The sequence below is a fragment of the Sparassis crispa genome, assembly GCF_003851025.1.
Source record: "Sparassis crispa DNA, contig_000000F, whole genome shotgun sequence".
NCBI lineage: Eukaryota > Fungi > Basidiomycota > Agaricomycetes > Polyporales > Sparassidaceae > Sparassis > Sparassis crispa.
This window is the reverse complement of record NW_020939747.1, coordinates 2,318,796-2,330,970: the sequence shown is the minus strand read 5'-3', so window position 1 is coordinate 2,330,970 and position 12,175 is coordinate 2,318,796. Positions and strand designations below refer to the sequence as shown.

Below are 12,175 nucleotides of genomic sequence, written 5' to 3'. Positions count from 1 at the left end.
GCCCGGTATGCTCCGACCACGAAGCCTGCAACGAGGACCCTATATGCATACTTAAAGTCCCGTGTATGTCTTCAACCACATCGCCCTCCCCCTCCTCCTGACTCCGGTGAACGTGGCTTACAAACAATGCTGTCTGTCGCTCCTCAGCCTGTGCATCTCCCTCTTCATGTGGACAACCATCAGCCCAAAGATGTGGAGCTGAACGAGGTGAGCTTGCTATCGTGCCAGTGGAGTGCCAGTCTGCTCATGCTATCGCTAGCTTGGAGACCTCGCGGATGCTCTGGAGCCATTTGCGAAGTGAGATACTCCGTTGTGCTTCTTGAGATACTCCTGATTATCAGCTCAGGATGATCAAACAATCCACCCGTTCAGTCCGATTACACTGCACAGTACCGACATTAGCAGCCTCCAACACCTGTATGGTTATACATTGTTCCTTCGTATTTCCCTTGCTCAGTCAATATTCCAGGTTTTGACCTCCACGATCTCCACGACCTTCGAGCTCGTTCCCTCCTCTTTGTTCACAACCTGGTGGAGACATTGCGTGTCTCTGGGGTACCTAATACTTACTATCTTGCGTTGACGCCTTACTTACGATCTGCGATAGATCCCTGCTTCCTACCGGCTTCAGCTGACAAGCTGTCCGCTTTGTCTCGTCTGTGCACTACCTCCTGATCTGGACTCCACAAAAATTAAGGCAGCGGCTCTATCAGCAGTGCGAGATGCCCATCTACAGCTCAAGTGAGTATTACATTTGCATGGTGTTGATTGATATTGATTGACGTTACCCCCTTTCCCAGGGACAAAGCATTTTTGGCGGACCTTGAGGATGGACTCGCTCTCGTCATCACATAGCATCAATTCCTGTTGCATCTCATGGGTTTAGGACGTTCTCTATATCGTGTACATCTTCAGCTGTGTATCTATACTATGTACCTATGCCCCTCAATTTCACTATTGGATACTTATTTGGATCTATGTTTTGGTCGGGAGATGACGATGGAATCCTCGCGATGCTGGACACTCCCACAGCATGGCAAGATGAAAGTATTGGGCCATCCACCCATTACTGCCAATGTTGTGCGCGTCGCGTAAGCTTCATCGCCTGCTACGTCGAGGAGAGTCAGCGGGCGTAGAGGAGGCCGAAGCCCATCGGACGCGGTGTGGAGCCTTGTGGATAATGCCATTTCAGAAATCTCAAAAATCGATCAACAATGTCCGGTAGACAATTCCAAAAAATTTGCCAGAATGTCCGGATTACTTATATGTGCACAGCCGGATCTATCCCAAAAGTGGCTTCAAAGTAGCCCAAAATCAGGTTTTCGCTCCGATCTGGGGCCTTTTCGGGGACGGCTCGGAGGTTCTGGGATAGCGTCGGGAGTGCAAAATTGAGAAGCACGTGCTTATTTTACGTTTGCGGCCGTATAGCTTTTCTTCTCTTGCCCGCCCTTGCTGTTCGTCTCCTGTTCATTCCTCCGTCATGGCTCCTCTCGCTGACTCTCTCGCTAGCATCGCTCCCTTTTCGTTTCCACCCCATTTGAGAAGTTATTTGCACGCGAAGACGCCCCTCTCGACGCCTCAAGAGGTGTTTCCGACATTGGCTGGCTACCTCGTCACCATATTCAGTATACGACATGTTATGAAAGATCGTCCACCATTTAAGCTTCAGTTCCTGTTCCAAGTGCACAACGCGCTCCTCAGTATTGGCAGTGCGGTCCTACTTGCTTTGCTTCTAGAACAAATCCTACCAATGGCGTGGAAACACGGGGTGTTCTGGGCTTTGTGCGACGAGGATATGTGGACAGATGTAAGCTTCCTTCTACATGCTGGACCTCTGGAAGCAGTGGTAGACTCATCCATTATGCAGAGACTTGAATTCTACTACTTAATGAATTACTATTTTAAGTACATCGAGCTCTTCGACACGGTCTTCCTAGCTCTCAAGAAGAAGCCTCTAGGTGAGCGTGGACTGCTGTATATTCTCGCGCTTGATCATCACACTACTTGACAGCTTTCTTGCACGTGTATCACCACTCTGCCACTGCTTTACTCTGTTACACTCAGCTCAACGGGAAAACTAGTGTAGTACGTTTCACTGCATTAAGCCTCATTCGAAAGTGTATTCACGCGGAGTTGTAGCAATGGGTCCCTATTTCGATCAATCTGGGTATCCACGTTCTAATGTGTGAGTGTTGTCTGTTTACCTGATGCTTTGTTATACCTAACGAGGCCCACAGATTACTATTACTTCGCGACTGCCGGTGGTGCCAGGATCTGGGTGCGTACGCACAGATGGCTCACTAAAGCTGTCGCTGACGATGCTGGATACAGTGGAAGAAGCACTTGACGACCATGCAAATCGTCCAATTCGTAGTCGATCTTTTCGTCGTCTACTTCGCAAGTGAGTACCAGTTCATAGCCTTCGCGAAAATTTGAGTTAATACGGATTTTTGCAGCCTACTCGTATTTCTCTGCCACCTACCTGAAGGGTTGGCCTACGATGGGTTCTTGCGCAGGAACAGAGTCGGCTGCTCTTTTCGGTTGCGGGCTGTTGTCGAGCTACCTGGGTCTATTCATTCAGTTTTACGTCAACACGTACAACAAGCCGGCAAAGGGCAAGAGTGCAAAAGCGAACGGCAAGCCTTTGGCCAACGGCAACGGCGTCGCGAATGGTCATGCGTAAGTATTAGATCTACCGTTATGCAACGGAGACTCAACGTTCTCATGTTGTGCAGGCACAAAACGGAGTGAACGACGAGCCGACGTTCAACAATTCCATTCTCATCTCTGATACCCATTGGGCGCCACTGTTCACTCATGTCACATTCATTCAAGTACAGTACATTCGCTTTATTCCTAAGTTGGGAGTGGTTGAACCTTTTGCATACAAGTCTTTATTCCTGTCGTGTCTGATACCATCCTTGATATGATTATAGGAAGTTACCAGGTGCATGCAAGCCAAATACATAGATCTCTTGAGTCTTGAAACTTGATCCCTCAATTGCTATGAAAAGTGTTCTTCAACATCTTGCGCTCCAACGCTATGGCACTTCTCCATCGGGTGAGATCGAGTGTTGTCTAATTTGATCTTACATGTAAACTGTGTTCGACCTTGCACAGCTTGCATATAGCATCACACAGCTCGGTGTAAGTATGCTACCGACACCATCCGTGGTGTGAGGTCACATGTCGTGAACGCGAGGTGACCGTGTCGTGTCGTTGTCATCGGCAATTGCCTACCCTGTCCTTCTGCACTTCTCTCTCCACACCGTCAGTCTCTCCGACACCTCCATCTACGCCTGTGGGCACTGCGTCTAGCATTGTCACACAAATGTACTGAGCCGATTTTCGAGATTCGTCACCGCGGAGGATGTAGAAAGGCAGCCGAGCAAGGCGTGAGGCCGAAGGCCGGGGAGCCTCGTGAACGCGACAACGGATGGCGCCGCCTGGGCGCGGTGCCAGGTGAGTGCGCACGCGCTCCATCCGCAGATGGCCTGCAGCAGAGGTTGAAGAGGAGGTGACGCGGGCGTTGAAAGAGGACGTACTGGGAATACACGACGCATCCCAGCTAATGCGCGCGAAGTAACGGACGGACATACTGGGTGGCTTTGCGCGTTCCGTTTAGCAGTCAGGTCTTCCGGGCTGCATCGTGCTCTCAGCGCGAGAACGAAATGCGCGGTGAGAATGCGTGTGGGCCGGGCATCCCACGCCCGCAGAACGACGCACCCCACGGCCGTCCCCTATCGCCCAATCCGCCGCAGACGCAGACGCAGACGCAGACGCAGGCCTTGACGCACGAAGAGCATGTGAGTCTAGTGATGAACCTCTTATACAACGCTCGTCGCAGATTATAAAGGATGGTATGCAATGCACCTCTGGTGTAGCAAGTAGCTCAGTTATCATTCACGAAAATACAATATTCACCAGCATCCCTACAGTATGTACCGTGACATACGTCATGCCGGCAATGTTTCGATGCGGACATTCTTCCCTCACCCCTAGAATGATTCAGGTATGATTTTATGAGGTTACCGTTCGTGTTATGGCTGCAATGAATGGGGAACACTACGCAAGACATCCGCTGGGAAGCGCATGGGATGAAGACGGCTCCTAGCGAGTACCGAGCAGCGGGAGAGGGTGGATGCTGAGGGCACAGCACGGAGGAGGAGATGCGGAGCTGGGTGCGGGTGAGGGCGATGGCACTGCATTGGGTGATGCACAGGAGTGGCGATGATGCAACGGTAGACCTGTACAAAGCTAGCTAGAAAGTAATCGAAATCGCTCCACGGGCATAGGTATTAAAATATCGGCGCGACAGGCTCGATGATATAGGTAGCTCCGAGTCGATCTCGCTCGATATGGCTCAAGGCCCGTTTGGACTAAGCTTCAGCAAGATCAGATCTTGTCGATCGCAGTGAGCACCGCCGCTGTTCAATGTTGAAGCTTTGAAGTCCGAAGGCTGTCGATGGCCTCTCTGCTCCGACTCTTCAAGTTTCAGGTTCGGTCCGCTTTGTTGTTATGCGCTTGAATAATGCAAGTCTAAACTCATTTTCACAATGTACGCATCCTTCCTTTTCTTTGTACAGACCTTCTCGCGGATCTGACCACAGTCTCTCTTGGCAGCTTCCCTCAAGCTCAGCAATACATACTGCGACCAGCGTAACAACTACACTCTCATCCTGCTCCATTCGTTCACGAGACTGTGATATATGTCTACCAGGTCAGAGAGTTCGCGTTATGCACCATTAAAACGACGCCATTCACTTCGTCCTGCAGAGAGTTCTATGTCTCCGTGGAGCTATATCTATCTTCTAAGACAGCCTCAACCCTACGAAAGGTGTGTGATATAATGCTCTTTCAGTCCAGAGGCGTCATCGTAATTCCCCATAGCCCACGGTCAAGAAAAGTAATGACAAACGCGAAGTGACGAAGGCCGTGTCTGGGTCTAATGTTGTCAAAGGTCAGACTGCAACAGAGTGTAAGTGTTCCATACATTCCTGACCATACCCAAACACTTTTCAGAGAAGTCGAGCTGGCTCGGTCTCGGTCGGCAGTCCTCTGTAGCCGGCCAATGGCGTCCCGTGACTTGTAAATTAGTGGACGAAGAGGATGCATGCACCCTTAACATATACATAGACGTGCGTAAGTTGTTCTTTCGGCTGACTCTGCCACTTATCGCCTCAATAGGAGACCATCTTATACAAATCTGTCTATGTCTATCTTTTAAACCATACTGACATCCGACCGATCCACCGCTCGTTGTTCGATAGAGCTGATTGTATAGGTATATTCTGTGTTACGTACGTCACAGTACTTTGTTTCTTCGTACAACACACCGTAACTTCAATCAGCGGACAGGTATCTAGTACAGCTTCCTCTGCAGAACCGGTCTATCTGCAATTCCCGGACACGGACGCAATGAAGGTCTGGGTTACCCTCCTCCGCTCTTTCGCTATGCCTGAAGTATACGGTCGATGGTTGTCTCCGGAGGATGGAGGTCTGTATCGCATGTGGCGACAGATTGAATTGACCTGCTTGCAGGGGCGTAATCTCGGAACCTCAAGACTGCTTCCCGGGGACCCTGCTAACGCAGAGTCTGATTCCAAACTTGAGGCTGATGCCATTGATATCGACGTTTACTGTGAAATATTTGTCAATGGTTGTCTAGCCGGCCGCACCACTGTCAAGAAGGGCGTTGGCTCTCCCGATTGGCAGGAGCGGTTCATTATCGCAGACCTTCCTCTGTTCGAGAATCTGGAAATTGTCGTTTGGAGAGAGAAGAAAATGATGAAACCCACCATTGTCGGTAGTGTCGTAATTGTCCTTGGCAACTTCAGACGTGGTGAACACGTCGAAGGCTGGTTTCCAGTCTTATCTGGGGGACCCACCACGCGTATACAGGCCGGAGAAATCAGGCTAAGGTTGCGAATCGATGAGTTAGTTTCGTTTTGTCACTCATCACTCTGGTCCGTTCTGACATTGCCGTAGAGAAATTATCCTTCCGTATGCATCTTATTCTGCGATGCTTGAAGTATGTGCCTTGTTGTTATGGAGCTGTAATTTTTTCATGAGATCCCTAGACTTTCAACGCTCGAAACTCCTTGGACTGGCTGAGTGATTTTGAATCAAAGCTCAATTTGAAGAACGTCTCGAATCACATCATCTCAATTTCCATTGCCCAAAATGTTCTCATTGAGAATATAATGGAACTTGCAGATCGAGAAGTCGATGGCACCTTGTCTTGTACGTCTTCGAATATAGATCTCCCTTAACGTCACCAAATTTACACCTCACATATAGCGCACAATACACTTTTGTATGCATAATTCCACCCTGTTGTGCGGCACAAACTGACATCCAGTAGTCGAGGAAATACGGTGTTGACCAAGACGATGGAGTCGTTCATGTCCTGGTACGGTGCATCATTTCTTGAGGCCAGTATAGGACCTGCAGTCCGACGGATCTGTGGGGAGAAGATTACCATTGAAGTTGATCCCGCACGAGGCGGTAAGGGTATGAGGGGTGTGGAGAAGAGCGTCGATGTTCTTGTATATTGGTGTCAAGAATTTTGGGCCGGAATATACGACGCACGCAGGCAGTGTCCACAGTAAGTTCATGCGCATATCTGTATCGCTCTAACTGCAACATTGTTCTCAGCGAGCTGCGGCGACTATTTGAGCACATCCGTCGATTAGTCGAAAAACGATACCGCGTTGCTGACGACAAGAACCGGGATCTCCCGTGGCAGAGTGTTTCGGCATTCTGCTTCTTGCGATTTATGGTCCCTGCCATACTGCATCCACATCTGTTCGGACTTTGGCCAGGTAGTCTGTCTTATTTGGGTCTGGAATGCCACCTTCTAATCTTCACACGTTAGGTCTTCCTGAAGCTAAAGTGCAACGCAGTCTAACATTAGTCGCTAAGGTGATCCAGAACCTAGCCAATCTGAATGCAGTGAGCCAAAATCGTGCGTCTGAAGGGTTGCATATATTTGATGGCCTCGTTTCCAGACTGTCCAAAAGGAAGCCTTTATGCGTGGCGTGAAAGATTTCCTAACCGGTAGCCTGCAGGCCATGGTAGATTACATCGTGGTAGTCTCCACTCCAGAGCCCGGGGACAACCGCTCGACATCATACGCACTCGATGGACACGAGAGGTTGCGTATAATGAACGCACTCCGCCAACGTGGTGCGGCTGTACCCGTACTCTACCGAGAGGCGATCCCTCTTCTGCCTCACCTCTTGGACATACCTAAACATCTAGCGGCTGTCACGTCTCAGGTGGTCCGATATACCAAAGTCCACAGTGTTGGTGCTGCAATGGCATCCAATACAGAGGACGGATGTTTCGACGAGTTCCGTTCGAAATGTGTTGCAGTGGAAGAACAAGCCCTTCATCGCGTCAGCCAAATGGCTACCGAAGCTAGGCACCAAAGTTCGGGCCAACATGACGACCGAATCCTAACTCAACGAAGCGTCATCGTGTCTACGTCGTCTGGACATGACCAAGAAAGCAAAGCTTCCTTGCCATCGAACAAATCTCAAAGATGGAAGCCGACTCGCCCGTCAACAGCATCATCCATGGCCAATAACGTGGATATCTCTGATTCTCTTGGTGTATCCGGACCTCAAAGCCCAAGCGCTGGACCAGAAGGCTCAACAATCTGACCACAGCCTTCATTTCCTCAAACAGACCAGGCTTCCAGTGCTTCCAGGCCACTACACCTCTGGATGACAACACCACAGCACGCGTGTCACGCAGACCAAGAGATCCATCGGCTCGACACGCTCGATCTAGTTCTATTGATTCTGCTCTCGTTGGCAAGACTTTATCGGTTGTATCCGGTGGTGATACACCTCCGGACATGTCGGATGATACGGGGAAGAGGCACAAAGGCATACTTGGGGATATCCTAGCCCGATGATAGCGAAAGTGTGTGGCTCTGTAGTCCAGGTTTTACGGTTTGCGTTAGTATCGATACACGTACATGGTATATCCGTAGATCGTAGTAATGAAACAAGGTGGCCTAACACTTCACGTATGAGTTTCTCCATTGAGCATCTTCTGAAGTAGCCTCTGTACTTCTGCCGCAACGACCTCAGAAGTACTCCGCACTGTGATTCGACAAAGCTAGACGTTACACTGAAGTTATATGATGAATGACAAAGGGGATCCGCACAGCGCACCTTTGCTTCACGATTAGGTTCCAATCTCAGCAAACAGCCGACCTTGCCATCGACCGACATGTGGAGGATTCCAGCGCCCACAAGGTTACTTGGGTTTGGATCGACGCCATCCAGCACATTAAAGGAAAACCCCAATACAACCTGTCGCTGCCTTGCTAGGTCAACATGACCGGAGTCGTCCAGCGTGATGGGGAATATACTTTGCGACTCGCGCGGTGGACCTCCTATCAGTTTCCACCGCTCGAAGAAATCAACCTGTCCGAGCTTGACATGTTCAACGAACTTTGTCATAATAATCGGCAGTCGCACGGCAATCGCTTGGTGTGCTCCTGCGAGAAATGAGACCGTCAAAACAGGCGGACTGGTGAAGGGTTTCTTGCACTCTACATGCAGCAGCTGCTGGGTCTGTGTGCGAGGAGCTATCGTGCTTGGGGCAATTTTCGCGAAAGTTACCGAGAGCGCGTCAGTTTGCTCCATGTGAAGAGTGGCGGTGAACGATGTCAAAGGGGCAGAGATCTTATTGCCTATGTAAACAGCGAGCTGACCAAGGTGGCCATGATACCTCGACTTGATACCGATCTGTATCTGGACGTCCTCGTAGAGCACACCTTCTGCGGTGTACAGGAGCTTGTCAAACCATCGCTCTATGTTTGGACCTGCAGTTAGACGGGGGATTCCTTTCTCGGCCAGAGCAGCAGCTACATCCGGCACGTTCGCGGAGGATGCGGACAAATCGAGACCGATAAGGGAGTCCGTGATATCTTCGGGAGACTCAACCACCATGGCTCTGTTCCCGTTCGTCTCCATCGTCGGTTTTCGGGACATCCTCCTTGAAAGCTGCCGTTCGAGGGTGGAATCCTTTCCACCATGGGCTCCTGTATCGCCATGCTTGCGATTTAACCGACCTAGGAGCGCACTCTCCCGTGGAGGGAAGGGAGGAATCTCCTCGCACACGTTTTGAAGGAGCTCATCGTCATCTGAACGCGATGCAAGCGCATAAAATTCGCAGGCGCGCTGTTGAAGATCGACATCCAGAACATGTCGATAGCGCTCAAAAACATTGAGTAGCTGAGGCTTTATCTCGGGGAAGACGTTGACCCATTTGATGTATGTCGACAAGAGAAGAGCCCGCGTGGGTGCTGCGCAAAACTGAGACTTTGAATGGAGAACTTGGAATTGCTCAGCAGGACTATATCCGGGCTCGTTGGCGATAAGATGACCATACTCTCCGAGAATGTAACCTGGTGGAGTAATGAGAATCCTCAGCTGCCGACAGGGCCCGTTCAGGAACACCTACCGCCCACTTTCACCAAACTCTCATGCGACGAAGGGGACTTCAAATATTCAAATACCACCTTTGCTGCATATGCCTGCAGATCGTCGGTATTGGTAACGATTTGCACAACCCGGTACCAGACCTCTTCTCCAACGTGGTCGCCAGCAGCGCTGAGAAGCTCCAGTATGGTGTCGACGTACCACTTGTAAGTACTCGCGTATTTCTCCGTGAGAATGGCGATCTTGAGCACCATTTCTTCACGCAGACCATAGTCAGCGACTTTCAGGTATCGCAGAAGTTCCCCGACGATGAGTTCCGAATTATCCGTGTCGCACATACTGTAGAGTAAGTCGAGGGCCCGGCGGCGCACAGAGATATCTTTGTCACGAAGAGACAGGATTATAGTGCCCTGATGCTTCTTGATCGCGTCGAGATTGTCCGTGTGCGCTGCCAGATGAGCCATCGTATCTAGTCCAAGGTAGCGCACGTTGGTTTCCTTCGAACTAATGAACCGCGCAAGAAGTACGGCGGCTGTGCTGACTAGCGGGGAGTTAGTGTCCAGATGGATGGCAAGGCTGATCGCTTCAAATAACACGGCATGCTGCGCGTTGTTGTGCTGCACGTTTCGAGAAGGTTCAGCACAGTTGTTCATAACTGTCTGAAGAACTTCATGCATGATTGATCGTAGCGTGGGATCCTCTTAATCAATGCAATTCGTCAATGGACAATACCAAGGACAGGAGTAGTGATATTTTGACCTGTAGGGGGGTAATACTGCAGTAATCTGAGCAGCTTGACTTGCAGCCATGGCGAGGGGACTTTGTAGTACGCGTACGTAGCTGAGTATTCGTGTTCTACAACCAACTGAGAGCGCGTGAGACAGAAGCCTAAATATGGTTGCATTATTAACTTACGCGGTTCAGCCTGTCAACTGCTTTCTGATAGCACACTGCAAAAGCGTCGAGATGATCTTGTGCTAAGGCCATGACTAAACTGGTCACACATATGACCACACCCTGGTTGCTACATGTGAACGACGCCAGCCACACGTGTTTGACAACGGCGCTCACCAAGTCAACATCATCCATCAGAGCTACAATGCGCAGAGCCCATTCAGCGGCAGGAATGACATCTGGATGTTTCCGGTACAATCTCAGCAAAGTCAACGCGGCTTTTTTTCTGACAAAATTCGGCGAAGTTCTGTCATCTGAATTGAGCCAATCAATCAGATCACTGTCGGGAGAACACATACGGTGATATCAGAAGGCGATGAACATCCTCCGCCAGAGCCTCCGCCATCTCGGTTCCGCCAACGTTCGCAATGGCATGAAGAGCGAGACAATTACTGATTTCATTGTTCTCGTTGAGATCTTTACGTATTGAGTTGACTACCAGTCGCAGGAAGTCGGAATTCTCGTGCATGAGGAGGGTCACTGCCAAATAACCCTAGCTCCAATAATGATGAGTAGCACAAACACTGCGGGCAAAGAACCTGCTCACTATTTGCTTTTCGCTGTACTTTGAACTGGAGATGAGGTTGACAGCCTCCATGTGACCTACATCGACTTTGTATCCGAGAATATATGTGAATATGACTTTGGCAACATATCTGTAGGACACCAGTCAGTAGATGCAGTAGTAAGAGATGAGGAGACATACTAACTTCTTCTTCTGATACCCGTCCAGGTTACCGTCTACGAGGGTGTGCAATGAGTATAACACAGGACGTAGGTGATGGCTCCAGAATACCTTTAAACCTCTTCCTGATATTAGCCATCTCCTTGTTGATCCTCTTCTCCTCCAGTTCGCGGACTCTTGCACCCCGAATGTCCGCGATGAACTGTTCACAGCCGATGAGAACTCGGACGAACAAGTTCCTTGAACGTAGTACTTGCCTGGGTAAGACCCCGCATATTGGACGCCATTGTCGCGTGTCCCGAGGCAATAATCGTACACGCAGTACAGATCTGGAGCAAGGGCGCGTAGCTGTCCGCACGAGGTTGTGCAGCAACTGGCAGAACAAAGGCCACCTAGATTAAGTCGCTTCTCCGTCGAGGTGTCTGTCATTCGCTCATACTCACCGTCACTCATAATAGTCACGTGCCGTCCCTTTTATAGGATCAGGAACTTCAAAAATCACTTCGTACTTTGTGCGTGAGACCAATCCTGCTGCAGGTAGTTTTTCAAAGTTCCTACTGGTTTTCTAATCAAGACGATCTGCGGAATGCCTCACCCACAACTCTACTGTACCTTCCCGTCGTTTTTACAGTTTGCAGGTTGTTGACCGTATTCATCCTTGTGTCGTTGCCGCTCTTTGATCCAGGCCTGGGGAGTGCCTGGCCGTCCATCCATCCATACTGCTGAAGAAGCCTCTTGTCCCACGAGTACATTATGATGCTGAATCTCGGGCATTTGTCTGAATTTTCTCGGACTGAAGGACACTACAGCACGTTCACTCCGGACTGCAGGTGATCTTGTCACCATTGCAAAATTATTGCTATGCACGACGACTTCTTTGATCAGCATGCAATTCGCCCCTTGTCGAAGAAGAGTCGTCGATATATTCGGCTATTCGGCCGGGTGAACGTTTGCGGAAGTTGGCCACAAAGACTCACGGCGAGCATATCTCCCTCGCTCTCATGTGACAACGGAAGGGACTTTCACACAATTTTGACTATACAGTCCTCCATTTGAAGGCTTGAGAATGGCGTGC

General features: G+C 50.0%; 5 protein-coding genes across 5 annotated transcripts; 3 read left to right on the top strand and 2 right to left on the bottom strand.

The window, feature by feature from the left end:
• Positions 1 to 126: 126 nt before the first annotated feature.
• Positions 127 to 855, top strand: SCP_0108310 (hypothetical protein; the record flags this gene model as incomplete). Its single annotated transcript, XM_027753061.1, has 6 exons — positions 127 to 207; positions 260 to 297; positions 347 to 417; positions 470 to 555; positions 608 to 741; positions 801 to 855. The coding sequence occupies 6 exons, from the start codon at positions 127 to 129 to the stop codon at positions 853 to 855; spliced, it is 465 nt and encodes a 154-aa protein (XP_027608862.1).
• Positions 856 to 1,480: 625 nt separating this feature from the next.
• SCP_0108300 (Putative elongation of fatty acids protein) lies at positions 1,481 to 2,751 on the top strand (the record flags this gene model as incomplete). Its single annotated transcript, XM_027753060.1, has 8 exons — positions 1,481 to 1,807; positions 1,868 to 1,958; positions 2,012 to 2,085; positions 2,140 to 2,185; positions 2,238 to 2,278; positions 2,332 to 2,401; positions 2,457 to 2,679; positions 2,736 to 2,751. The coding sequence occupies 8 exons, from the start codon at positions 1,481 to 1,483 to the stop codon at positions 2,749 to 2,751; spliced, it is 888 nt and encodes a 295-aa protein (XP_027608861.1).
• Positions 2,752 to 3,222: 471 nt separating this feature from the next.
• On the bottom strand, positions 3,223 to 3,597 carry SCP_0108290 (hypothetical protein; the record flags this gene model as incomplete). The annotated part of the gene is made up of 2 exons (XM_027753059.1): positions 3,223 to 3,494; positions 3,546 to 3,597. 2 exons carry the CDS (start codon positions 3,595 to 3,597, stop codon positions 3,223 to 3,225), a joined length of 324 nt encoding a protein of 107 aa, XP_027608860.1.
• Positions 3,598 to 4,709: 1,112 nt separating this feature from the next.
• On the top strand, positions 4,710 to 7,667 carry SCP_0108280 (Rho GTPase activation protein; the record flags this gene model as incomplete). Its single annotated transcript, XM_027753058.1, has 13 exons — positions 4,710 to 4,720; positions 4,777 to 4,837; positions 4,891 to 4,960; positions 5,023 to 5,138; positions 5,188 to 5,300; positions 5,352 to 5,936; positions 5,989 to 6,031; positions 6,081 to 6,243; positions 6,301 to 6,316; positions 6,365 to 6,607; positions 6,658 to 6,824; positions 6,878 to 6,954; positions 7,011 to 7,667. 13 exons carry the CDS (start codon positions 4,710 to 4,712, stop codon positions 7,665 to 7,667), a joined length of 2,322 nt encoding a protein of 773 aa, XP_027608859.1.
• Positions 7,668 to 8,034: 367 nt separating this feature from the next.
• On the bottom strand, positions 8,035 to 11,387 carry SCP_0108270 (AP-2 complex subunit alpha; the record flags this gene model as incomplete). Its single annotated transcript, XM_027753057.1, has 11 exons — positions 8,035 to 8,130; positions 8,187 to 9,427; positions 9,484 to 10,161; positions 10,221 to 10,326; positions 10,377 to 10,478; positions 10,533 to 10,662; positions 10,715 to 10,908; positions 10,963 to 11,071; positions 11,126 to 11,156; positions 11,212 to 11,302; positions 11,358 to 11,387. 11 exons carry the CDS (start codon positions 11,385 to 11,387, stop codon positions 8,035 to 8,037), a joined length of 2,808 nt encoding a protein of 935 aa, XP_027608858.1.
• Between the last annotated feature and the right edge of the window lie 788 nt (positions 11,388 to 12,175).